The sequence below is a fragment of the Chamaea fasciata genome, unplaced genomic scaffold, assembly GCF_029207755.1.
Source record: "Chamaea fasciata isolate MVZ Bird 193981 ecotype frontalis unplaced genomic scaffold, bChaFas1.0.hap1 SCAF_1, whole genome shotgun sequence".
Taxonomy (NCBI): Eukaryota; Metazoa; Chordata; class Aves; order Passeriformes; family Sylviidae; genus Chamaea; species Chamaea fasciata.
The window spans coordinates 128,216,856-128,243,292 of record NW_027094086.1 but is presented as its reverse complement, the minus strand read 5'-3'; the positions used below and the strand labels follow the sequence as shown (position 1 = coordinate 128,243,292).

The 26,437-nt window shown below is 50.5% G+C and overlaps 1 protein-coding gene across 1 annotated transcript; it reads left to right on the top strand.

The window, feature by feature from the left end:
* The first annotated feature begins 18,337 nt into the window (after positions 1-18,337).
* Positions 18,338-23,500, top strand: DLX6 (distal-less homeobox 6). The gene is made up of 3 exons (XM_066197088.1): positions 18,338-19,211; positions 20,144-20,337; positions 22,118-23,500. Exons 1-3 carry the CDS (start codon positions 18,851-18,853, stop codon positions 22,367-22,369), a joined length of 807 nt encoding a protein of 268 aa, XP_066053185.1. The 5' UTR covers positions 18,338-18,850; the 3' UTR covers positions 22,370-23,500.
* Positions 23,501-26,437: the final 2,937 nt, after the last annotated feature.

The window sequence follows — 26,437 nt, the reverse complement described above, 5'->3', positions numbered from 1 at the left end:
CCTGTTTCACTACAGGTTAAATCAGCACTGCCACTGTATGCCCAACTTTGCTACCAAAAAAACCCTATTCCTCCAATGACATGCACTGAGGAACTGGTGACGATTAAAAACAATCCAGAAAAAAAACAAACCAAAACAAAAATCTCACGAATTTTAAACCAGATTATTTCTCAGGGATGTAATCTCATGGCAGCAGAGCGGGTTGTACCAATTTAATTTGTTCATATAACTACACTTTGGGTAACATCAGCCCATTTGCTCTGGGTGAAAGTGCACACAAGGACAGTCACTGCTGTTCAACTGAGACACAATAGCTTGTTAAATTGTTATAAACTGATCATAAGCCTGAGTCCCAAATGTCTTACCCGAGGTCACCCAGCAGTTTGAGACACACCCAGCAACAGAACATCCCCAGAATCCAGCCTAGTGTCAAATACAATGGCACTTTTCCTCTCTAATTGCAACCAATTGTCACTGTCTTCTGGTGGGTGTAACCAGGAGAAAATGGACATGGGAATGAACCAGCATGTCCAGTGAGCCCTTCCAGTTCCAGCTGAAGAATGCTGGCAAGACTTCATCAGGAGAACTCCACAGTTTCACCAGGTCTTGTTTCTCCACAGGCAACAAGTGATTAGATATTGTTGAGTAACTCAGAAAAGTTCTTGTGATATGTGTAGGTGTTGTGCTGGACAATATGTTTCAAGGAGAGTGGACATCAGCTGCAGAAATAAAAAGCATTTTTAACCCTAGAGAAGCTTGTTCAATTCAATGCCTTCCTCTTCTTTGCACCAGAGCAGTGGAGTGTTACGGTTAGTGCTACTCAGTGCATAATACATGAGCACTATATTGATCAGAAGAACAACTAGCACAGGAGATGTAAAAATGAAATTGTGGATCAGAGGGATCCAGTGTTGGAGGAACACTGCTTTCCACAAGGCATGTAAACCCTAGTTAATAGACAGAGAGCTCTATTCTTCACCTCTGTTTAACTCCTCCCCTCTTGCTTCTCTTCCCTTTAAGTATACCCCTTTTCCCCCTCCAGTGCACAGCAGCATATACAGGGCCTGAAGAAAGCCCACACAAACAAATGGAAACACTCCCATTGACTTAAACGGGCTCTGTAACAAGCAAAGACATAAGAAAACAGGTAATTTTTTTTCCTTTCTGAATGACAAGACCCTCCCCCCAGCAAAACAAGCCATGTTAGTAATCACAAGTGCTTTACACTGTGTAGTACAATGGGCATAATTAATCCAATACTCTAAACCACTAGTAGCAGTTGGTCTCTCTAATGCTTGGAAAATTATTTTAAATAGAAAATTATTTTAAATAGCTTCATAACTACAGAATAGGATTTTTTTTTTAGAATGTGATTACCTAGAGTCCGATATCAGCAGTTGTTAGCAGCGTGTCTGTACTGACTTTAAAAAGGATAGTCAAATCATACATATAGAAGAATGGGATCCAAACCAGCATTTGTTGAAGAGTCAAAATCATTTTGATATCCATGAGGTGTTCTCTCAAAGCTGGAAATGTAGGGTCAACCCTGCTGCTGCTCTTTGGCCAATTATCTAGATATGATCTTGATTAATTACTCACCTGGCTCTTTGGATTCAAGCAGATAAATCTCCATCTATTTTCCCTACTCTACAACCAAACACACACACAAAAAAAATCCTCCCCCTCTTCCTCTTGATTCACAGAGGACTTTACTTGCAAGAGCAAACATCCCAGGTATATTTTAAAAGTTCTTATTTTTTTCCCCTCATTGCTGCCTGCAAGTTCATCTGCTTAACAAAGGGCTATGGGTGGGGGGGAGAGGAGGGAATCCACTGGTAATTTAGTGTCCTAGCATGCTCTGGATATCTGAAATATCTTTGTTCTGAAAAGCTGCGCATTTTTTTTTTGGCAACGCTTGGACAAAAATGTTCCAACTGTACTGAAGTTCAGGTCATATGCAAATGCTCATATTCAAAATGGTGTAGGCAACACTGTCTTTCTAATCCTACCACTAAAATATGATTTGTGGCTGTTCTTCAGAAAGTCTGCCTGATTAAACATCCTTGGAAAAAAATGCATGGGATTGTAATAAAGAATCATAAAAACGTTTCTTTTAATCAGTAATTAAGTAGCAATTAAGCATAATTATTACAATTTGTATCTAATTTATAATATCGGCAGAATGAACAGATGTAATCCATCCTCCAGTAGTCAACAGTGCTTAGCTTAAGACAAGCCAGCTCACACTTCCCTTCACATTTGCAACACAAAAAGGACACTATGGATGGTGAGCAAATGTGTCTTCCCCAAGGGGTGGGAATATTCAGCAGTGGGGTAGAAACTGCTCAGGTATCTAAAAGCCTGTGAAAATACCCATACAGACAACATAAGGTTTTCCTGCTGTCTTCAGTAGATGATAAAAATCTTCAGGTTTTTAACCTCATAAGGAGCCCTCACTTTTGAGTAGCTGGTACAGTAACTATTCAGTGTGACAACCAACCATTGCAAAACATAACCATAGGTGTGCTTCTTTTTTACATGAAATATTATTAAAATACGTTTTTATCATGTGGTGGTTGGGGGCAGTTCTCCACTAGCAGCCTACGAAAAGTTACACAGTTTACTGAGTAACTCAGAGAGAAAAAAAAAAAAAAAAGGTTTCATTACAAGGTTAAGGTTATTTTTCCTTAACTCCACAGTTTTTAAGTGCTTAAGAAACATGTATGATCCTGGACTGTCTGGAAGCAGTCAATCTGAGTACATTCTGCCATGGATGCTTTCAAATAAAACTACTATGAATTTTTCTTTGTTGTCTGACCTTGCTTAAGGTTCATCTGAGACATACATGACTTGATGGTAAAATATCAGTCTTCACATGTAGCTGATCATCACAGAGCTGTGTTTGGAAAGTTACGTGATGGGGGGGCCGGGGGGGGGGCATTAAAGTACCTTAGAGAGTTCTCTGGAATCACTCAGGATAGAACAGATACATTTATAGCCCAGAAGCTTTACCATTTGTGTAACAGTGGAAAATTCATACAACAGGTCTCTGCCAAGGTAACCTTCTGAATCTGCTTCAACAGAAATAAAAAATTTTAAAAAAAAAATTAAAAAACCCAAAACCTGCATATTTGATGGATCTGGAATGTTCTTCAAGCTCAGAAGTCTGAATGTATATGCCCTGTCCTTACTCTGATGCCATACCTGGCTAAGAGTTGATCCCCTAAGTATTTCTAAGGATTCCCCAAGGAAGGTGCAAAGAAGTTCAGAAGGAGCTTGAATAAACTAGTATACTGGTATTGAATCTGACCAGCTTGAATGTAGAACTATTCAGCATTTGAAAATGCAAAATAACTCGTTGAGAAATTAAAATCTAATCTGCTCAAGCCAGTGTTACTTTGGAGAACCAAATCACGTCTGTGGTTTTCTCAGTCACACAAGTCTCACAAAGTTTGTGGATCTATATACTGAAGATTTCATGCATCCCTAAGCCCTTAATTAACAATGTAAGTCTGTTAAAAAGATTCCTATATAGCAAAAACTTTATGGTTTTAAACTGAAGTTAATGGTTTACTGATGGAATGCACCATTAAGGCCTAGCCATTTGAAAGTGGTAATAAGGAGAGAGATGCATATTCAAATGTTTATCTCTTTAATGTTCCAAGACCTAATCTCTTAAATGAGTGTAATCAGAAAAGGGGCATTCTAATGCTCTTTTGGGGAAGAGAAGGCGCCAGAGATCAAGTGATAACTGGGCTGTGAGTTAAAGTCATTCTCATGAAACTGTGGCTGTGTTTGAACCCAAATTGGAGAGGGTTTTTTTAGGTACTGTGCTAGAATTCAAAGAGAAGACAAACTTCTGCATTCAAGGCATAAAACCAAACTATGGACAACCTTCATTAAAAAAAAAAAAGCCAACTTTGTAAAAATGTCAGGCTTGCTGGTTTTGCTTTGGTTTACACAAAGATCTTTCTCACACACCTATACCTCGAAGCCAAAAGAACAATAAGGTTGTGAAGTTAGTCACTCAAAAGGTAGAAAGTGCCAGACATGAGGTTACATACGCAACCCAAATTCAGTTCCTTAGGGGAACTCATGATTAGACATGCTTTAATCACATGGCCACATATATTTTTTCCAGAAGACAAAGACAGTGTAAGCCTGACAACTTAGAAAAGCAAAGTGCAGTATTATGCGCTGTGTTGGACAGTTGGGACAAAAGAGAACTACCAGGTCTGTACAGCAAGGAATGGGCTGAGAGCCCCAGCTCTGCCCAGGGCACAGGAGGTGGGAGGCTGTGAAATGCCCTGCTGCCATGTTAGCATGTCCCTCCTTTCCCCATGCCAGCAAGCCCCTGCAGAGACATGTGAGGAGAAATGGAGGTAGCAGGCTGGGCCTGCAGCAACATGGCCTGCTGCACACCACCAAGGAAATGACTGAGAAAAGGGGCAGGCTGCAGCCAAGGTTGTTCATTAGTCTATGACCCATTTCATTTTCTGTGATAATCTGTTTCAATCCAGTAGTGCATTACAGGTACACTACTGGCAAAGTTGTGGTGAGTTTTGGTGGATTGTTTTGGGGTTTTGTTGGTTTTTTCGGTTGGTTTGTTGTTGTTGTTGTTGTTGTTGTTGTTGCTGTTGGTTGTTCTTGGTTTTGGTGTGGGTTTTTTTGGTGGTTCTAGCATTTGCTGGTAGTTCCATGGCCTTTCTCATCTCTTGTCTACACCTCGTCTCTTTGTTGAGGCTTGTGCCTTTGAAACTTTACACCCAGCTCTAGTTATCTTTACTTTTTTAGTACTCAAAAGTAGTCACTAAACAAGCATGGACTCATGTAGCCCTGAAGTTTTCCTAAATAAAAGACCTACAAATAATTGTTATAACTAATCACCTGCTGCCTGAAAATGCACTGGCACCCTCTGAAGCGCAGCAGGTATTACAGATATTTGGGATGACACCCACAATCACTTCAATGTGCAGGCATTGACTTCCTTGAGCCCAAGTCCCCACATTAGGCATGGCAGGAGGAAGCCCTGACAGAGGCTCTCATCTCCCAGATAATAGCAGGAGACTAGGCCAGGCCGCCTTTAATCTCGTCCCTCAGATTATAATTTATCCGTTTCTACTGACAGTGAGGCACCTCACGGGGGGGTCCGGCCCCCGCCGATGGATCTCCCCCGCAAAGGGCTCGTTTCGCTGGCGGGGCAACCCGGGATCTGCTGGGACGGCCCGTCAGGCACAAGGGCGGGACTCGTGCCATTGCTCGCCGCCTGCACCGGCATGACAGAACTCGGGGGGCCGCGGTAACCGGGCGGGCTGCTGACACCGGAGCAGCTGCAGCCACAGGCGCCGGGCCGGGCCGGGCCTGGGCCGCGGGTGGGGCCGCGGCGCTTCCCCGGCGTGGCGAGTTCCGCCGCCTGCCCGGCGCCAGCCCCGCGGGGCCCGGGAAGTCCCCCCAGGTGCGCCGCTCCCGGGGGCCCCGGGGCCGCTCCCGCCTGGCCCCAGCAACTTGGCCGCCCCCGGCTCCCGGCGAGGGACGCGGGGAAGGGAGGCCCTGGATCCCCCGAGGGCCGCCCGCTCCGCTCGCTGCTCCCTCCCTGAGGTGCCGCACTCGGGGGCCCCGGCGGTGCCCTCGGCCCCCGGAACGGGCTTCGGCAGGAGCGGAGCGGGAGCGCAGCCCGAGGGGCTCCGCCGCAGCCCTGCCTTCGCCCCCGCGGCACGGGCGGCACGCCGCTGCCCGGGAGGCTGGCGAGGGCGCTGCCCCGGGCGGGGGGAAGAGCTGGGCACTGGGCACAGCTGATCGCTCGGATCCCTATATGTTTAGCCTAATCTAATAGCAGCAGTGATCAGAGTTTAGTATTATTTGCGCGCTGAACTTTTCAGCTGAAGGGAGATTTAAAAATCAATAGTAAAGTCACATGCCTGACTGCTTGGACACTTATGGAAAAGCTGTTGGCCAAGGCCAATAAATCAATCCTCCTTTATCAGTCCTATTTCTTTTCTGCTTCCAGAATTTTCTTCCTTGCAGAAGGGAACCCACATCTGATAAGATGCCACTTTGAAATATATCATGCTTGAAGCCAACATGCTAATTATAGATTAATAGAAGGTGAAACTCTGTTGAAGTGACATAGTGAAAAAAAACCCGAAGGTGATCAAATATAGTATGTCATCAAACACATTATGCTCGCTTAAAATCCTGTGTTTAAGAGAAAGCTGCATAATCTTCTCAACCCCATGACTCACTGGCACCGGCTTTTACTCAGAGAAGTGAAGTTAGAATTCACTTAAAGTTATTTTGTGGTAACCGGGCTCTCAAGACCTCTGAGAGTTTTTGCAGCCCCAGTCAAGGTATGTCCAGTATTTCCAGCCTGACACATCAGCAGCCTACAGACGGAACAAGTAAATGAAATGGAAGTGTTTAACAGGCTTCACACGTTTCATTTATTTGGATTTGAACTGAGGAGCTGAGCTGAGCCTTGAATCACCAGCGAAGGAAGAGCATAATTATTTGTCATTATATTCATTCTAATTTATAAATAATGTTTCTGGCTTTATTTTATTCAATGCTTAATTTTAAAATAATGATTAAATATTAGCCCTTGGGCTGCGTGCTGGATTATAGCCAGATGCGTTATTACTTCTCCTTGGGACTCCGGAAATGGACTAGGAGGGAAAATGAAGATTTCCCACACAATTAGCTATGATGGAAGGACAGTGCTATAACTTAAGCATAGATTTTAATTGTTTTAAAACGACGAGGTATTTCACCAGAATCAACAAATAAATGTTGGGAGAAATCACATTTACTGGAAGGTGGTGGTGCATGTCTTTGGTATCCACACAGAGGAATACACAGCACTGCATTTCTGGGTCTGGCTGTATATACACACGTGCAAGGAAATCCTGGGTGCCTGCATATCTGCACACACACGTAAATTTCTCTAATATGTTTATATGTTCAGTGGCTGGAACAGCAGCAAAATAAGTGTTCTGTGATTTGGAGCACTTCCCAGGTGCTGCAAACACTGATGAACTAAAATCCTTATGTAAAAAATGAATAGGTTCCTCACACGTACACACATACACACCTCAAAAAAAAAAAAAAAAAAAAAAAAGAAAAAAAGAAAAAAAAAGAAAAAAAAAAAAGAAAAAGAGAAAGAAAAGAGAGAAAAGGGGAACTTGATTTATTCTCATTTGTTTATCTCGAGATTTTCCCCCCTTTCTGCAAATTCATTTGAATAGCTTTCAAGCTGCAAAATGGAAATGTGGCTCCTGCCCTCTATTTCAGCAGCAGCGTCCTGGCAACAGAGCAATTTTCTATCATCAAGGATAAATGGCATCGAACAGAACATTCTGATAAAAAAGAAAAAAAGCTTTAGCCCAAGAAGCCCATGATTGCTGCCCTTCCTGTCTATCATCCCTTTACAAAATCCTCTCCTCCAAACCTGAGCTGCATGCTGTCAGAGCTAATAATGTCTTCTAAAGAAAAGGGGAAGAAACAGCATTCATGCACAATGTTCCCATTTATTACACAGAGTGCTTATTTAAAAATTGCAAATATCTTTGTTTGGTTCACTGCAAATTAAAACCAAGATGTAGGAAGTTACACGATGCAACAATTATTCATGTCACAGCAGAGCATCAAACCCTCATATCTGGCTTTTCTATTGGTTAATATGTGTGTGTGTGCGTGTGTGTGTGTGTGTATGCGCGTGCATGCGTTCTGTGTATGTGTGCAATGCAGGGAATATCCCTTGTTGTGAAAATAAAAACCACTTCAGGTAAGTCTGTGTTTTGTTGTTTTAGAACAAGTGGGGAGGAAAGTTATTACCGATCCGAAGTAGGCAGAGGCTGTGTGTGTGCTGTCTTGGCGTTTCCACGGGGCGTCGGCCCCAGGGCCCGTGCGAAGCCCGTCAGGAAGGCTGCCGGGGGAGCGGGGTGCTTGGCTGGGCCAGCGGGGCTCCCTCGGTGCACCCGTGCGGCCGCCTCCGCTCAGCCCGGCCTCGCCCCCGCAGCTCCCCGCAAACGCGGGCGCATTCCCGCCGGGCGCCAGAGGTGGGAGCCGCCGCCGCCCGGCTGCGAAAGGACCCTCGATAACAAACAGCTGCAGGAACAGCCCGTGCGAGCGGGTCGGAGGCGTTCGGAGATTGTTTCGGGCCGCAGCGTGGGGAGCGTTTACCCTGTACAGAGCTGTGGCCGGAACCCCCCGCCGGCCCTGCCCAGGGCGCAAAAGCAGGGACGGTGTGGACAGTAACAGACGGGCGCACCGTGAGGTGCCACCGGCCGGGGAGAGGAAGGGGCCGGCGGAACAGAATCGGCACGGCCCGAGCGCCGGAGGCAGCACCCGGCCGGGAGAGCAGAGCACGGGCGAGGCCGCGCCGGCTGGCGGGTGGGGACAGCCCCATCGGGAGGACTTAAAACAACCCGTCGGGCGGGATGGCTTCAAAGGCTGCTTCGGCGCCTCGGAGCTTTCCTCGGCGTGGGGACGCCAGGCCTCGGCGGCCGGGATGCGGGCCGGGGCCCGGCGGAACGGGGCGCTCGGGGCCGTCCTCGGGCGCGGCCGTCGGGGCCGTCGGGGCCGGCGCCGCGCGCATGCGCCGCGTCACGTGCATTGGTGAGGGGAGGCCGCCGGGGCCCGCCGAGCGCCCCGGGGAGCGCGGCCCGGAGCCCCGGCACTCGGCCCGGCCTCGCTGCCCCGAGCAGCGGGAGGGCACCGGGGTCCCTGAGTCTCCTCGAGGCAGCAGGGGGCGGGTTTGTCTCTGGGGAGGCCCCCGGGCATCGCCTTCGAAGGGCGGCTCGGGGCTCTCTGGAGGCCGCCGGTGCCCTCGACGAACGCACAGGGACAAGGGCACAGCGCTCCCGTGCCCCATCCGCAGCTCTTCTCCCGTCGGAGAAGTTTGCTCGGTCCCGCCACCCGCGGCTGGGTGGTCGCCGAGGGCGGCCGAGCAACCCAAAGCCACAAACGAACCAACAAACAACCCCCCAGCCCACCCGTTTGAACAGCCGGGGTCGGGTCTCATGCCGGGGGCCTGGATTTACTCTTTTCCTCACTCTTGCACACCTAGGTTGCAACGCCACTGACTCTTAGGTTGCCCGATGGACAAAGCAGCTAGTCAGAGCCTTTGAAGTTTAGATTGGTGTACCGAAAACATGTGTAAAACTTATTTTATTCACGGGCCACAGGTCACCTGACAAAAAAAAAAAATCCGAAGACAGAAAGAATGAATAATTGTCCGCACTTTTAACCGTATATATATGCACCGAAAATTAACATTAAGATATCTGAAACGGTTCGAAGTCTATGAGAGACTTCCTGCCCTGCTTTAACTGAGGGCTGCAGGCAGGCCATTTGATTTATTTTCATTTTTCAAAGGAATGGAGAAAGTAGTTCCATTAGTAGTAGTATTATTGTAATCTCCATTCTTAAACCCTGAAAGACCCTCGTAAACAATCGGCTCCTTCTCCCAGTCCGGTTCCCATCCCCGCTTGGTAATGACTGGAAGATTAATGACGCTTTTTTAGCAACACCTGTCTTTTTAAGCTGTCGACACAACCAATTAATACTTTTAATTACCACTACAAGGAAACTAACCAGAGCCTTTCTGATTTGATTTCGCCGCTGAATTTTATCCCCCCTGATACGAAGCAGCCCCAACTCGAGGCAGAGCGGGCGCGGGGGCGACTCGTTTTGCTGCGTGTTTATTTTGCTTCGGGCTGGATAGGGAGATGATTTATTTAGGGGCAAAATTTGTTGTGGGTTTATTTCGCTTCGCTTTCCCCCGCTTCATTGGACGTATTTTGCCATACCTTTCGTGAGGAAAACAAAAGTGCTTACTGACAAGACCCCTGAGCGCCCAGGTCCCTTGGCTCCCCGAGAACCAACCTTTCGCACCAGCGGCCCCGGGGATGGCAAGGGAAAGGCGGCAGGCACCAAGCACCCGCTTAGGCAAAAATTACCATATAGAAACAGTGCAAAAAAAAGGGGGGGGGGGGGGGAGGGGACGCGCTTCGCCTCTCGACGAATTCAGGGCGGTTTTACCAGTGATTTCAACGAAAGAGATAGTGTCCCGTCGACGGAACCGGGAAGGACAGGGCTGGTCGGTACCTGAGCTCCACAGACCGTGGGATGTCGAGCTGAACCCCGCTCTCACCTCGGGCCTGGGCTATTCCCTTCCTATACCCCCATTTCTTTGGGGGTCCCTGATCTTCATCTGAGTAACCCAACAGTCGAGCAGGAGATGGGGCAAAAACTTGAACAGAAAGTGTGTTTGTCGTTCAAATGGTATGAGTGCGATAAAAAGTTCACAGATGCCCGTGAACACTGCCGGCAGGACGCCATCCCCTCTCCCTCCAGAGATCCCCCTTTAGCCGTAGGGTGTGTGAGTCTGCATGACCGCTTCCCGTCCAGCCTAAAATGCTAGGAAATGGGGCTGCCACAGGATCCCCGGCCTTATTCTGGGGAGATGGCAAAGTGTCTGATCAAATCTTGTCCCCACACGCGTATTTCCCAAGGCGACATTAAGTGGGTAGCAGCATGTGCAAACCAAGTGGAAGCACCCAGCTCGGGATGCTTAACCCCGGCTCATCCTCTGTGGACTTTTCCCGCTCCTCCCAGCTCCCAGCTAGTGCATGTGAATTGCTGGGAGTTCCTACGACCGATCGTAGGGAACTGAAAGGCAGAAAGCGGTGGTGTTTGGGTTGAACAGACGCTTCTCCGCCTGGTAAAGCGCGCCCATGCTGTTCCGTGCCTGCTCTCCTTTGTGTTTATCTCTCATGCTGCCCAGGCCTTGCAGAGTTACGCCATAGAGGCAATGTCCCACGTTAGAACAATATGAATTCGAGGACGGATCCTGAATATGAATGAGGTATGTGGTCGTATGACTGCTTTGAAGCCGTACTTCTCCGAATATGGCTTTAATTAAATGTCTTCCGGCTGTAAAAGATTACATGTTGTGCAAAATATATCCTAGCATGAAATTTACTTCCACGATATGAAATTAGGTTACTTATAAATGTCTTCATTTAAAAAAGAAAATCGCTTCTCCTCGCTCTGTTTTCTGTTTTGTTGAACAGAGATCTCCAACGAGGAAAGAGGGTTGGGATAATATATTTATAGAGGCACGTGTAACAAAACCTGCCAGAAGCGGAGTGGGTGAGGGCTGCTTGCTCAAATGCAGACAATTCACAAAACAGGCAAGTTAATCCAGATCTGATTTGTTTCAGATCCAGCTGTCAGAAACCCGGAATACCTCCCGCGCCTCACGCCGCAGATACCTAACGTGCTCTTACCGCCCACGTCCCCCAGCGTCCCTTCCTCCTGCGTTTATTCCGTGAGAGGTCGAGGGAAGAGGGGTCAGGGCAAACAGGTGGAGAAAGGTGACGATCTCAACTCGCGAAATATAATAATTCTTGCGGTATGGAGGATAACGCCGTGGTCACACTAGGACCAGTCAGTCCGGCAAAGCAGTTTCACTCTGCCAGTGAAACCGCACTCAGTGTCAAGAGCTTGCCCGCTCTGGACGGTGGGTGCGGGTGGAATTCAGGCTGCTGGAGGCGATGCTCTGTTTGCATGTATTTCTTTACGCCTTCAGATACGGGACCTTACCTAGCTAAGTTTCTATAGGGAGATCAGATAATGCATCCCTCTGGATTATCCTTCTGAATTAACTTTTAGATTTGTTTTTATAGTCCGCTGAGACCCTGACAAAAGAGGCTGTAGCGCGATACAGTTGCGAGATAAACGTAGAAAGCAAGCTCATTACACGGGAATAAGTGAAGAACTCTCCTTGCAATCTACTCTAGATAACGAGTCTGCCCGAAGAAACAAGTAAAGCCGAGATATTTACTTCTTTTCCTAATAAATAAACCTTAATAACTGCATTGACTTTGCGCAGTGTTTACTACATTTCCATTCATTGCTTGGGTAAATGCATCCCTAAAGGCAGAGTAAATAATTGCAGTGATCTCAACAAGGGAAATGTGTAGACATTTGAAGTGTACTAAAAATAAACGAAGGCAAAGAGACTGAAGAGAGAGGACACCGCGCTCGTTTGCCGTAATTAAAGCCTCTGCTTTCTCTCGCTGGAATCCGAGACTTCCCGAGCGCAGCCGGGGTGACACGTTCCCCGCTGGTGTCACCAGCTCAGCGCACTAGTGGCCGTGGGGAGCCGAGGCTGAACCTGGCATGTCTGGGCTCGGGAGGGCTCGTCGCGGCGCTTGGCTCGGGGCTGAAACTGGCCGCTACCGCAGGAGAAATTGCAGCCTCTCTGATGACTTAAAAGAGCCTCGAGTTTCCATTCTCCTCTGAGCCCTTCCAAGATGGGCACTTAAGAGCGGTGGTGGGTTGGGTTTTTTGTTTTGATTAGTTTTTAGTTTTTAATTGCATTTCATCTTGTTCTTCCAGATAAAGGTTTTTTATTTAATTGTTGTTGGGATTTTTTTCTTTCATTTGAAAAGAAAACAAAACAACATAAGTCCCCGCTAAAACAAACATCTGCTTCAGCAGCACCCGGGCAGGCGGGGACGCCTGCCAAGTGAAAGCCTCGCAGGCGGCGGTCTGCAAACCTGCGGCTGCGTTCGGGTAGGTCCCCTGACCCTCGGAGGGGAAGATCCCCCCACACCGCTGCCACGTAAGGGTCCCAGCGGAGGGGCGAAGGAGGCACAGTCAACCGCTCAGTCTCTTTACGGGGACTGCGTATGCCGAGAGGAGGCTCGCCGTATGGGCAGAGACCTGTCAGCGGGATTTCACTGAAGGCGGTGTGGGTGCACACCTGACCAGGTGCGGGAAGAGGCGGGTGGCCAGGGCCTCCGAGGGGGTTCCGTCTTCCAGCTGAGCAACCACTCGCTTGAAACCTAATTGCATTTTAAAGCAGGTATACACCACCACCCCCCCCCTTCCCCCCCACATACACATACCCCCCATCGGAGACAACAACCAACGACAACAACAAAACAAAACATTAACCAAACAAAAAGCCCCACTCTGCGACTCTCTACGGAGCCACACACTGAATGAATCTATCTGTAAGGTTTTAATCACAGCCAAGGCTTCGCTACAAATCTGTACAAGAGACAGTGGCTGGTTCCCTCTGGATCTTTCCCCTTCTGACTCCTATTATTTTGACCCAGCTACAACATAGAAAAGCGGCGTGTGTGATCCATCTGCAAGGCTGGGCTGGGGTTTACCTCCCCCTCTGCTTCCCTGCCACTTCCTTCACACTCGCGGTATGGAAAGCCATTGACGCCTGCCTGTCTGTTATAATGTTAGTAGGTTGAAATCCAGAGGAGCCTCCGCTCCGCTCTTGCTCTCGCGCTGGCAGCGCTCAAATTCCGCAGTCTCTCCTTAAAATGGCTCGCTTCCAGCTTGAGGAGGTGACCTCCTTTTGCGGGTGCCTTTCCTCACCACTCGGCTGCTATTAAGACGATGGCAATATGACATACTAGCAGGACAAGGACGTGTTTTTTGGGGTAAACAGGCTTGAGAGATCGGGGGGAGAAAAATGTCATCGGCAAATGCAATGAGAGATATTTTGCTGAGCTTCTGGGAGCTGTAAATAAAGTGGGCAAAGCTGCGCCGCCGGGGCAGGACAGCGGCTGCCGAGCCGTACCGGGCAGCTGTCTTACACATCAGCGTCGTGCGGCCGCGGACACCCGCGGAGCGCCGGCCGCGCGGGGCGGGGGCGCGCGTTCGGCGGCCGCCACAGCCGCGCTCCAGCGGGGAAAGTCCCGTGCATCCGCGGAGGGAGCCTCTCCGCAAAAACGCATCTGAAGCGGATCGCTGCCAGCGGGAATATTTTCTGGCTTTCCACTTCTCTCGAGATTTTCCACATACTATTCTGCCGGAGACCTCCACTCTCTCCCGAGCATCTTTCAAATGCTCTGGCTCTGTGGATTCCGTAGTGTTGCGAAAAAAAACAGGAGATCCCTCACTAATCTAATCTTTGCTTTTTCCCCTCCCTCCCGTCCCCCTTCCGTGTCCCCCCCCCTCCCCCCCCCCCCCCCCCAGCATTTTTCTACCACTTAAAACAATTCCTTTTTCAAGATCTAGTTCACGTGGGTACATGGGCTTCTCGTGCAAAAACACACGAACCAACATAATTCCTGAAATAAGTTTCTCACGGACCTTCCCAACAGCTCTCAACCGGTGTGACACAGAAAGCACTTTCCCGGACTCTGGTGTGAATCGGGAAGAGGGGATATATAATCCCAGAGCGCAGCCCGCAGCCCCTGCACACTCCTTCTGGAGGAACCTCGCCTGAGGAACGCCACCAGCTATCGCACCTCTCCCCACGAACCAAAAAACAAGAAAAACCACCCGAAACAGGGACTCCGCTTGCAGAGCCCACCCCGGCAAACACCTCAGCAGGACTTGCCGGGAAGGATGGGATGAGAAACAGAATGGGAATGTTTGTTTTCCCCTGTTGTTATTATTGAACGCATGAATGAATGGATGAATGAATGAATGAATGAATGGAACAGAAGGTGCTCGGAGGCATATAGGAAGCTTCTGACCGCTTACATTAACTTCCTATTACACCCTAAAAATAGAATCCCGTTTCCTGTTGTTTGTCAGCTCCTTCTAACTGTTGTGTCTGTTGTGTGACATCTTTCGACTCACAAATGTGACCTTAAACCACGCAAACACACTTTGGCCCTTTGAAAGTGTTACCCACAAACATCATTAAAGCGATGCGGTTTAAGGTGACACCGAAGACCGGTCGCACGAAGTCACCCAGTCCTGGGGCACAGGGAGCCCGGTGCGTGGTGCCACGCTCTCCGCCCGTCAGCGGGGCAGGGGAGGACGGCGAGGGAGAAGGGAAGGGAGTGTAGCCCGGGCATGAAGAGATACTGGCCCTAATCCCGCTCGGGATGGCAAAGGCTTCCTTGCTCTCCAGACGAGCGAGGGTGACTTGCGGAGAGCATTCCCTGGGAATTTTGCACCGCGGGGCGAGGACAGGAGAAAGCCGGGCAGGGATGCGCGGGCAGGGCTCGGTGGTACCCGCGGTCCAGAGGGAATAGAGCAGTGCATAGGGCATACCTCCGTCGCCCCCGACCAGGGCTGCCACCCAGACCTCCGGGAGCTCGGGCTTGGCCGTGGAAAGAGCGGGGAAGCCGGGAAAGGGGGGGGGGGGGGGGCGGGGGTCGCATGCCGTTAGTTCCTGCTGCCTTTTCCCAGGGACGGACGTGTGCTCACAGGAGGCCGTGCTGGAGTTCCCGCCTCAGGACAGTCTCCAGCCTCCCCCTAACTCGCACGTTGCCCCATCCAGCCAGGCTCCTGGTCTACCCGGCCCCGCGCAGCTCCCGGGAAGCTCAGTTGATTCAAGGTAGCTCCCCTGGTGGGCTCCCGCCCCTCACTCGTGACTTCTGCCTGCTCACTTTCGGAGGCACTTCAGGGCGAGGGGACTAGGAGGTGTGGGGTGCCCGTCCCCACCCCTTTTTCACGAGTCACCCACCCTGGGAAATGAGCACTCCACCGTTCTGATGCGTCCAGAGCTATTGATTCAGGTCTAATTTCTCAAGAAAGAGGCCGATGACGGAGCTCGGAACGCAAATGAGAGCCAGGGAGGACCGGTGCCCGGCAGCGCTGTCTCCCCAGCGGACAGGGACCTCCCGGGCGCCCTGGCATCCCTCTCCAGTGCGCGGGCCCGGGACCTGCCTGAACCTCGGAAAAGAAATATCCCTGCAATTGCCGCTTCTACCAGGACACGGCTCGGGCCCCTATTGCTCCACACACACACGTCCCCGCGGCGACCCCCGGTGGGCCTAATTAAATTGGGGAAAATTATCGGTGTGAGGTTGGACGGAGTCAACTGTCTTGACGACAGACGAGGATGACTGAGCACCGCGGGGGAAGAGCAGCGCCGGGTTTCCAGCTCTTCCCTCCGGCCGGCGCCCACTGACGGCTCGGCGGGGGCTCCGCATCCCCGCGGCGCCGCCGCTGCCCCCGGCCCACATCCGGAGCCGCTGCTTATCCCGCTCGCCCCACCGCATCTCGCCTGTCAGCTCGGTTGAACGAGAGATGCATATGCAACTCCGTTTGCTGTCTATCGCAGGAAGCAGTTCCTGCAGATTCTCCCTGTCTTTTCTTCTTCTCTTTTTTTGTCTGACTCAGACGCCTTATTCCCTTCGCCAAGGTGGCATATAACTGTTATTTCAAAGCGGTCTCCTCTTCTGCCCAACTCTCCCCCATTCCGGGGTTAGCATGCATTATGCGGCAGGAATTATTTCGAAACAAGAAAGCAACGTGTTGCAAACACTCCCCAGCCTATTTTCTGGCATCTTTTGTTATGCATGCTCTTGCTGCTAGAGAAAATGCTAGTATGTGCACCTGCGAAAAAAACGCCTTCATGATGTTAACAGCAAGCTGGAGGGTATAAAGCAATAAAACTGCCAAATGTACCTGTTCCTGTTGAGTACATTACCTACACCTATGAATAAAGAGTCTCAGTAGGAATTCTTTCCTTTCTCTTCCCCCTTTCTCTATATTTTTATTCATTGTAGATTTGTAAACGCCTGGATCGGGTTACCCTTTCGCGTGTTAAAGTGGAACCCTTGTTAAAAGCCGGAGAACAAGGCAAGACACTTACAACTGCATTCAGAGTTACTGAACCGACTCCAAGGGCTCAAGAAGTGAAACAACGATGAGAGGGTGGCTAAGGGGGCTCAGAACATCCCAGACACACAGGAAAAAAGACATCCCTCCCCCATGCCCCCCTGAAATAAGGCATATGAACTACAAGCGCCGAGAGACTACGGGTTATGCCCTTCCACCGATAGAGCATCGCTTCGCATCTTCCTTCCCCCTCCTCCCCCCCCACCCCCCCCACCCCCCCAACGGTATGCGAAGAGAGGGCTCGCATCTTTCGGCTTCCCAGAGTTAATGATCGGGCTGTGGGGAAGCACAACTCCAAAATAAAGGAAGAAATGAAAAAGAGGGGAAAAAATCGCAGAAAGAAAAATTAAACCCCTCTAAGTATTTCCACAAGCGAAGCGTTAAAAAAAATAAATAAAACAAACATCTGCAGAATCTGAAAACCAATCCTCAGGGAATGTCGCAGTGAGAGGCAGTGTCAAGACCTGGGATCGGTCTGGGGACGTCTCTGGGCTGCGCGAGGTTTTGGAAGCAGCGGCTGCTGGTGCCGGTGTTGGTTTTCAAAGCCCGAAGCCTCCAGCCCCTTTCCCCATCTAGAGCAACTTTCGGATTTCTCTAGGCTTAGCGAGTTCCGCAGGGTCCTTCCTACCTCAGTCCTCTCCGGTGGGGTCTGTCTCTGGAGTTCATGCTTAGCTGGACGCGAGGAGATTTAAGCGAGGGAAAGGGGGGAAAAAAAGAGAGAGAGGGGGTGAGAGAGAGAGGGGGGAGAGAGAGGAGAGAGGAGAGAAGAGAGAGGAGAGAAGAAAGAGGAGAGAGAGAGATCCTCCGCCGTGCTGGATCAAACTTAATGTCTTTCCCTAGTCCATCTTTGAAAGAGAAGTGGTAATACCACCTGGATGTTCGGATATAAATCCCCTTGCAAATAATAAATGGATTAATAATAACAAGGTATGAAGTTCTTTTTATAGAAAAAAAGGAGAGAATTGAAACTAAATGCGGCAGTTAGACAACCATTTTGATAAGAGGATAATTGAGGCGACACTGGTGTATAATTAGAGGATAATTTATGCTATATCCACTTTTATTCCACCTCCCAAAATAAACCCAGTCCATAATCATTACAGGCAAATTGTTCTGAATTTTATAGCAGCAATTTGAACAAAGTACTGCAGTTAATCATGGGAGATTTTTGTGTATTCCTGATTAGAAGTCTAATTGCCTCCTTCCAGAAAGTAAAAATAACTGTAAAACGACTCTATTTTTATCATTAACAATGTTGACAATAAAATAAAATCAACTGGAATTGTAATCTAAAGACAAATTTAGGGCGCAGGCACATTTTTTTTTCCTTGGGTCGTTTATATCCTAATCAAGCTTTTTGCCAAAACCGCCAACCGCACGTAGCCATTTGCATATATTTGAAAGCCATTACGGGAGCTGCTGCTGCTGCGTTCAGCAGAGAAAAATGCGCTGCGCGTCGCTTCACCGCAGCGAAAATACCGCGCAAGGAGGCGGGGGGGGGGGGGGGGGGGGGAGGATGGAGGGGGTCGTGTGGTGGGGGAATGCGTGATTTGGGGGGAAGGGGGTGAGGGGGGATGGGGACAGACGCTCCCCTTTTCCCCACCCGCGCGCGGGGCGCGCAACGCGCGCGGGTGTGGAGGGGGGGGCGAGGGGGGCGGGCGCGGGCAGCGCGCGCGCTGCCGGCTATGACGTCAGGGGGCCGAGTGACCAATGAGGGAGGCGCTGCCCTCCGGAGACGAACCATTCGACTCGTGCGCGTCCCTGCCCTTCAAGTCGGAGCGCCGGAGCCCCAACTTTCCCGGCTCCCACCTTAAACTGCCCCCACCCTCCACGCCCCCCCCCACAGGAAAGGAAAAAAAAAAAAAAGAAAAAAAAACCAAAAAACAACACCCACTCCACGCGCCGGGGGGATGAAGGAAAAGAGCGGCGCAAAAAAGCGGCGGGAGTAGCCCGCCCTCCCCCTTCACACACCCCGCACACCGCCCTCCCCTTCCTCCCCTCCCTCAGTGAACGAGGCCCCTCGCACAACGGCTCCTTGGAGAGGAGGGGGGGAAGGAAAAAAAAAAAGGCGGAAAAGAAAAAAAAAAAAAAAAAAAAAAAAGAAAAGAAATTAAATTAAATCACCGCCGCCTCTCCAGCGGTGCCGCGGCGGGTAAGGGGAGCGGCGGTGGCTGGGCAGAGAGGAGGCAGAGCGCGGGGGGCGAGCCGGGGAGCACCGCGCTCTCCCTCCCAAACTTTGATGATGACCATGACTACGATGGCTGACGGGCTGGACGCGCAAGACTCCTCCAAATCCGCCTTCATGGAGTTCGGGCAACAGCAGCCGCCGCCGCCACAGCCGCCGCCGCCGCCCCACTCCCAGCAGAGCTCGCCGGCAATGGCCGGAGCCCACTACCCGCTGCACTGCCTGCACTCCGCCGCCGGCTCGCACCCGCACCACCAGCATCACCACCACAGCTCGCCCTACTCCGGCAGCGCCGGCTCCTACAACCACCGCTCGCTGGCCGCCTACCCCTACGTGAGCCACTCGCAGCACAGCCCTTACCTCCAGTCCTACCACAACAGCAGCGCGGCCAGCCAGACGCGGGCAGACGATGCAGGTGAGCCGGCACCGCTTCCCGAACCCGCTGCCAGCTTCTCCCCCCGCTCCCTCCATCCCCGGGCCTCTTCCCGGCCCCCCTCCGGGCACCTGCATAACGACCCCCGCCGAGCCCCCCGCTCCCGCCGAGGCAGGCGCCGGCCCTGGGTGCTCGGGACGGCGGGGAGAAAAGGCGGGGGGTTGCCAGTTTCCGCGGCCCCTCCGCGGGCCTACTGCTGCGGTACCGGCGGCGGGGCCGCCGCGCTCCCTCCGCGCCAGCGGCGGCTGCCGGAGGTACCGCGGCGCTGCGCACCGGCGCCTTCCCCGCTCGCCCCGCGGCCGGCGGCAAGGAGCTGCGCTCGGCGCTCCTTTGTTACGGCGGGACCGGCTTTAGGCAAAATTCCTGCTAACACCTGAGGAGTGAAAGTTTCCAGGCGAGCGGGTCGCATTCCGCTCGGGGGCCGTCTGATTTATGTATTTCTTTTTTTGCAGGGAGACGTACATATCCATCCAGAGGGGCACGGAGGGGGGCGGGGGGGGGGGGGGTGTGTGTGAAGCATTGTTAAAAGTCTCGGACTGGTGATTCACTGACCACCAAACTGGCGACGCGAAATCAATTAGCCGAGTAAAACCTGGATGGCCCTGGAACAAGGCATACCTTCGCAAAGCCAACGCTGCACTTTAAATTTTTTTAAAAAATATTTTTATTTTTTTTTCTTTCCCGGGAAGAGGCAGAGCGTGCCCAGTATGCCCGGACAGTCGTTTTTTCTCCGGTAGCTCCCAAGCGGCAGCCTGTGCCGCGCGTGCCTTTAAGGAGACGCAGCCTATGCCTGCGCTGTCGGGTTGAACAGGCGTCGGGACAGGCTTTGGCGATTTTAGGAGCCGTGGCAGCCAAAATACCCGCGTTTAATAGTGAAGGAGGGTGATGTTTCAGCTGTGTTGTTTTGCTTGCAGATCAGCAAAAAACCACAGTGATTGAAAACGGTGAAATCAGATTTAATGGAAAAGGGAAAAAGATTCGGAAGCCTCGAACCATTTACTCTAGTCTACAACTCCAGGCTTTAAATCATCGCTTTCAGCAGACTCAGTACCTGGCACTTCCAGAGAGAGCTGAACTGGCAGCTTCATTAGGACTTACCCAGACACAGGTAATTACTGGGAATCCCAAATCACTGAAATCCTGCTCGAACAACAAAGGCCAAGCAAAGTATGATGCTCCCTAAACATTTTGGCCTCTGTCGGGAACGGTAGAAAAGGTAACGCACACGGTTCCCATCTCTCTATGCTAGGACTTACCTAACGCGCGACAGAGATCGGGCTACTGCAGAAAGAGCTGAACGCGCCCTTCCCTCAGCCGTCTGCGAGCAAGCGCTCCCTTTTGATGCCACACATAACGTTTTAAAATTGCCTATATTTTCGGATAATTCCAGCACCGAGATGCAATTGCCCAGCTGTGAAAAGGAGAACAAAACAAAGGCAAGGAATCCCTGGGGCCTGAGGTAGAGCTAAAAGCAAAGCTGCCTCGTAGCAACCTATATAGGTAGAGGGGAAGCAGGAACGCGTTAGGAAATACCTGTTAAATCAATAGTTAATTCACCCTGGATGACTAACGCAAATGTAGTGGTTAGCCTTGGGCAAAATGTACGGAAGGTGATAATAGATCTGAAGATCAAAGACAGCCGTGTACAAAATTATGGCAGGTTAAGCCATAGTTAAGTGTGGTTGGAGTAGCTGTGCCATTCTGTTAATTTAAGCTTGAAAGACATATGAGGCATTACAGGCTTACTGGGCTGGGGTTTGTGGAGAAGTGCATGGATAGGTGGGATCAATTCGGGCAAAATGTTATCATGTGAATCTATGAGCTTAACAAATAACTTCAGGATTTTATCAATGTCGTTGGTAACAGTCTCTTCCGGACAGCGATTTTTAAATACTCAGCAAACATTAATGATGGGAATGGGCCTGATGGTTTTGCAAACAGGATTTTAGTATCCTCAGCATGCACGCTCTGTCTCACTGTTGTCTCGCTTTCTCTCTCGCTTGCATAGATTTTTTTAGGGGCCCGATCCTGATCTTGCAGCTAGATGAGAAGCCCCGCATATCCCCTAACATTACGATTGCAAAGTTTGAGAGGTCAAATACGCGTGGGGAATTTGTTTTCTTTGCTTGATAGATTAAAAAAAATACATTCTGTACACATGTCTTATCTATATATACTTTCTGTAATAATTCTGATCTGCCAGTGGGCCTGATCTTGCACACTTTATGGAGTGCAGGCTCCCTCTTCGGGAGTTCTGCTGGGTTAGGAGCAGGATGAGACCCAAAGCAATGTTGATCTACTATTACTCACAGAGAAAATAAAACTATCCTGTCTTTAATAATACATTTTAATATAAAGCCGCAATCCTGGTTCCATTATGCCTCCTCCCCTGCCACTTCAGCATGGACTGCTTGATCTGATCGTGAGGATTTCAGAAGTGCGATTTCTTTGTAAGATGCCCTTTGTCTATTGGCTCTTGTCTACTGGCACAAAATCATATGATTGCCCATGTTTGACAACAGTTTGCCCGAATGATCAAATGACCTCCAAAATTCTGAATGAGGCGCTAAAACAGGAGACCTCGGAGCATGTGGTCTGTTTCAGCCATAACAATCTGGCCTGCCCAGGGAAAACAACGTCCCAGTTTAAAACCTGCGTCCCTCTCGCGTTCCAGCTCTGTTCTGCTTCCCCTGTTCTCTCCAGCTGCATCCAAAGCCCGAGAGCAGCCGTAGCTACTCCTCCTTTCCCTCTCCCCATCCCCAGCTCCACACCCGACCGACGTGTGCCCTCAAGACTTTCTCCAGATTAGACCCCCGGCCCCCGGCGTCTTCCCTGCCGTGTCCCGGGCGCTGACGGCAGCCTAATATCTAATGCGTTTCGGTTTACAGGTGAAGATCTGGTTTCAGAACAAGCGCTCCAAATTCAAGAAGCTGCTGAAGCAGGGCAGTAACCCCCATGAGAGCGACCCTCTGCCCGGCTCCGCTGCCCTCTCCCCTCGCTCTCCAGCTCTGCCTCCAGTCTGGGACGTTTCAGCCTCTGCCAAGGGAGTCAATATGCCTCCAAACAGCTACATGCCTGGCTATTCTCACTGGTATTCTTCTCCACATCAAGACACAATGCAGAGACCACAAATGATGTGAATTGTCCAAGAGAAATAATCTCCCAAGAACGCCTCGTCTCGACATGGCAAGAAGTTCCCCTGCTTTGCCAAGCCGTGCCAGCTAACAGGCTCTGTGTGAACTTGTAGATGCGGCAAAGAGACAGAGTGGCTTTTTTTTTTTTTTTTTTTTTTTTTTTTTTTTTTTTTTTAAAGTAACCTCAGCGATTGATCTTGAACAGAAAGACACAATTTTCATTCTGGCGCACAGAAGACACTACTCTTTAGGATATTTTCCTTTGGACTCCAAGGCACCAGCCTCTTTCTCTGTGGAGTATACGTCAAAACAAACTTTTTACAGACTTTGCCCACAAGAACCTGAATCTACCATGGCAGCCGTTTTTACTTGTTTAATGAGCTAAAGACATTACATGATGAAAGAGAGACTAGTCAAAGCTCCTTCATTTTTATTCACCAAATCCGGACTGGGGAAAGGATTAAAAGACAGAAGAAGTGATTTACAAAAAAAAAAAAAAAAATTAAGATGGGGAAAAAAAGGAGAACTGGTTGAAAAATGCAAATATACTGTAAGATTAGAACATTACCACGAAGCAAAATCTGCATGCTTTCTCAAAATGTAATGGGCTGCGGCTCAGAAGAAACCACCGTCTCTCACTCGAAGAGCCCCCTCATCCGCACGGACCCGCACCCGCACACAGCCGGACAGTCTCCCGGAGACGAGCAGTAAAGACAGAGCGAGGGATTCGCGGCCAGACCCGCCGCCGCCGCGGGCTGGGGAAGGAAGGTTCAGCGCTGCCCGGCGGCAGCCTCAACCACTGAGCGAGAGGGACCTTTCCCCGAGCAACCTTTCTGTATATATTGTTGAATTTTAGTTGTACATATACTTTGTATGTTTTTGTCTTCTTTCATATATAGAGTAAAAGCCACAAAACACACGCCTGGCTCCTATTTCTCTTCACCTTAGCGGATCCCCACCTGCCCCGACTTGCCCCCCAGATCAGTCCGGGCAGAGGGATCCTTGTGCCCAGCTTGCCCGAGTGCCCAGACACCCCTACCAAAGCATCTATCTGCGAGCAAAGAAAGAAAAGATGAAGTGGGGTGGGGTAGCTGGTGGTTTAGTTGGTTTTAAGGCTACGACTTAAAAAGACAGGCGGTACCGAGTCCACAAAGATAACGCCTAGACGAAGTTCCTAATCACCCGGCCATTTCTGCTGCGATTTTACTGCTCCGCTGCTTAGCTGAGCTGAGCTTTCTCGCCGAGGCAAAGCTCAGAGCCCTGTCTTTCTTCCCCAAGGTTGGAGACTCCAAATTATTAAGAAAGGAGGCGCCCTCCTTTGTTTTAAAGAGCAGACAATGCAAGCTGAGGAATGTTTTGCAAAGCCCTGAGAGGTGCCCAGGCACACAACACGCTGTCCAGCCAGCTTCAGCCGCACCGGTTTGTGGAAAGCACAGCAACTACTGACAATGAAAAGCCTTTTCCTCATCCAAGCTGGGTGCCCCATACTGCGAGAATTAATGGCTAGAGACCTGGGCATCCTTCAAATTATGAACCTTGAAACCACTGAGCCATTTATCAGAAGTCAATAGAGATCCTCAGAGTGCTCCATATAATGACAGCTACATACAGTCGTGCAAAAGGACAGTCACTATAATTAGACACAAAGCAAAGACTACTTACCAATATACCAGTTTTTTGGGGGGTGTTTTTTGGTTTTGTTTTGTTTTTTTTTTGAGCAACTTCCACGCTCAGTCAGTCTTCAGAGTGCTTTAAAACCGATCAGTCTTGTCATTTTCTACCATTCGTATTGTTACATTAGGAAAAATGTTTTCTTTTCTTTTTTTCCCCTTCCCACTGTGAAACTTTGGGTTCAGAGCTCCCCAGGATCAATTCTGAACAAAGCCTCCAGCTGCAGTGCCATCCAATTTGAAGCAGACATTGGGGACAATTTAAGGTTTTTATCCACAAGAAGGTTTTTTTCCATTCTCTTAAATGCAGCCATAATTAGAGTAATTTTTCATGTAGCCCGCTGATTACAGCGTTTTTACCGTCAAAGATAATTACCTGTAATTTTCTTCCACTTTTAATACTAAAAAGCCATCTTTATTTAGATTCAGGAACAGGAAAGGCGAAACAAAAGAGGAAAATTATTCTGTTATTCATACACAAATTGCAGAGACGTAGGGCCTAAAATTGAAAATTAACCAAAATTATAATGCTGAAAAGAATGGAAGAGGCTTCAGAAGTACAGCTGGTAGTGGGGCTCACTGAATTATTCAAATGACATTGGAGAGAAAGCTACCGTACATTTAAACCAACATCATTGTGTGCATCTTTCAGAAAACCCGGCTTCACGTCCCCCCCCCCACGCCGGCCCCTGTGCGGGCTCCCCCTCGCCTCGCAGGAGGGCGGCGGGTGCCCTGGTGAGCGAGTCCCGCAGCCCGGGGAGGCCGGCCCGGCGGCTCCCGGCCCCCACGGCCCCCGCAGCCTCCTTAACCCTTTCGCGGCATGCGCCCAGCGGGCCCGGGGGCGGGGGAGTGGGGAGTTCGCTGCCTCTCGTGGGCTTGCGGGGGGCTCGTCCTCCCCCGCACGCCGCGCGTGGGTGCCGGTGCGGAAAGCCTCGGGATGTGTCGTGCCCTCCTTCCTCCCCCGCGAGTGATTCCTCAAAGAGGCTCAGAAAAAAAGCCCAGGCAACAAGCAAGGCAGCGAACAAATAAACGATAACACAATAATAATAGAAGCCCCATTAGCTTAGTAGCGTGGGAGAAGGTGGGATAGGTAGGCCTTCCCGGGAGCGGGGTGGGAGCGAATGGCAGCAGCGGCTCCCACTCGCGCGGCAACCGCCCCGAGAGACTCTCGTGAAACAGCGTCATCTATGGATGGAGCGGCGGCAGCTCCCCACGCCAGCGCCAAACGTGCCGCCGCCGGGCTGCCAGCGCCGGCTCCGCCACCGCCCGCCCGCCGCCGGGCTTCGCCGCCCCGGGGCCGCGGAGAGCGGCGGAAAGGCGCCCTGCCGCCGCCCCGCTGCGGGCACTGGCGGACGGGGCTGGCCCGAGGCTCGCACGGTTTCGCCGGCAGCCGCCGAGCCCCGTTCCGCCCCTCTGGCAGCCCGTCGGGGCTCCCGCCGCATCCCCGCCCCGCGCCGCCCGCCGCCCCCGGCGGCACCGGGGCAAAGGGGGCGCTTCTCTGTCGGGGTCCGGGCCGGGGAGGTAAAGCACCTGCCCGAGAATGACCGCGAATGTGGGGGAGCAAAGACGGAGCGTGCCTCGACGGGCAAGGCGCGGAGCAGTCACGAACCAATCCCAAACCCGAGCGAGCCCCAAAACTTACCCCTCTGAAAATCTGCTAAGCAAGGATCGGGGTCTAGAAATCTGTACTGAACAGAAGCAGAGGAGAATATTTTTCTGAGTCTCAGGGCAGAAGCTCTTTCTCTATATTCTTGGTTGAGTGAGCACATCCAGGTGTGAAATTGTTTGCACACCCCAGCACCTCTTATATTGCCAGCAAAATTAGCTGTTATTACTGTCACTGTTTAGTGATGGTTAGCTTGATAAAAAAAACCTGCTGTAATCAAGACCTGGCGCATCTTTGCAAATTACAGATAATTGTAAACGTCCAGATTATGATAATAGCATCCTAATCCAGCCTGCAATATAATTATTACAGAGTGTTACATCTGAAACTGTCCAGTAGGGCTAATTCAGCCATTATTTAGACCCTATTTTTGCACTGCAAATGGGTTGCTGAGTTGAAAATGTACGATTGTAATTTCACGGGGCACTCAATGAGTAATGGTATAGGGAGGGAAAAATACAAAAGTGAAATGTGAACAGTAGCGATCAAATCAAACTCTGAAGGACAAAAGACTGTTTGATTCATAGGGAATGAGAAGAGCGGGAATTAAGAAAATAGCAAATCAGTGGTCTGCAGCGTTACGTGTCCAAATCTCAACAACTGCGAGCCTGATGTGCAGTCAGGGACTGCTGGTTCGGTTCCCGCCTTGCATTAGTCCGCCTCTCGGCTCCGCTCTTCCCGGCAGCCTCTCCCCGGCACCCGGAGCATCCCCGAGCTCCCCACCCATCCCCAAAAGAG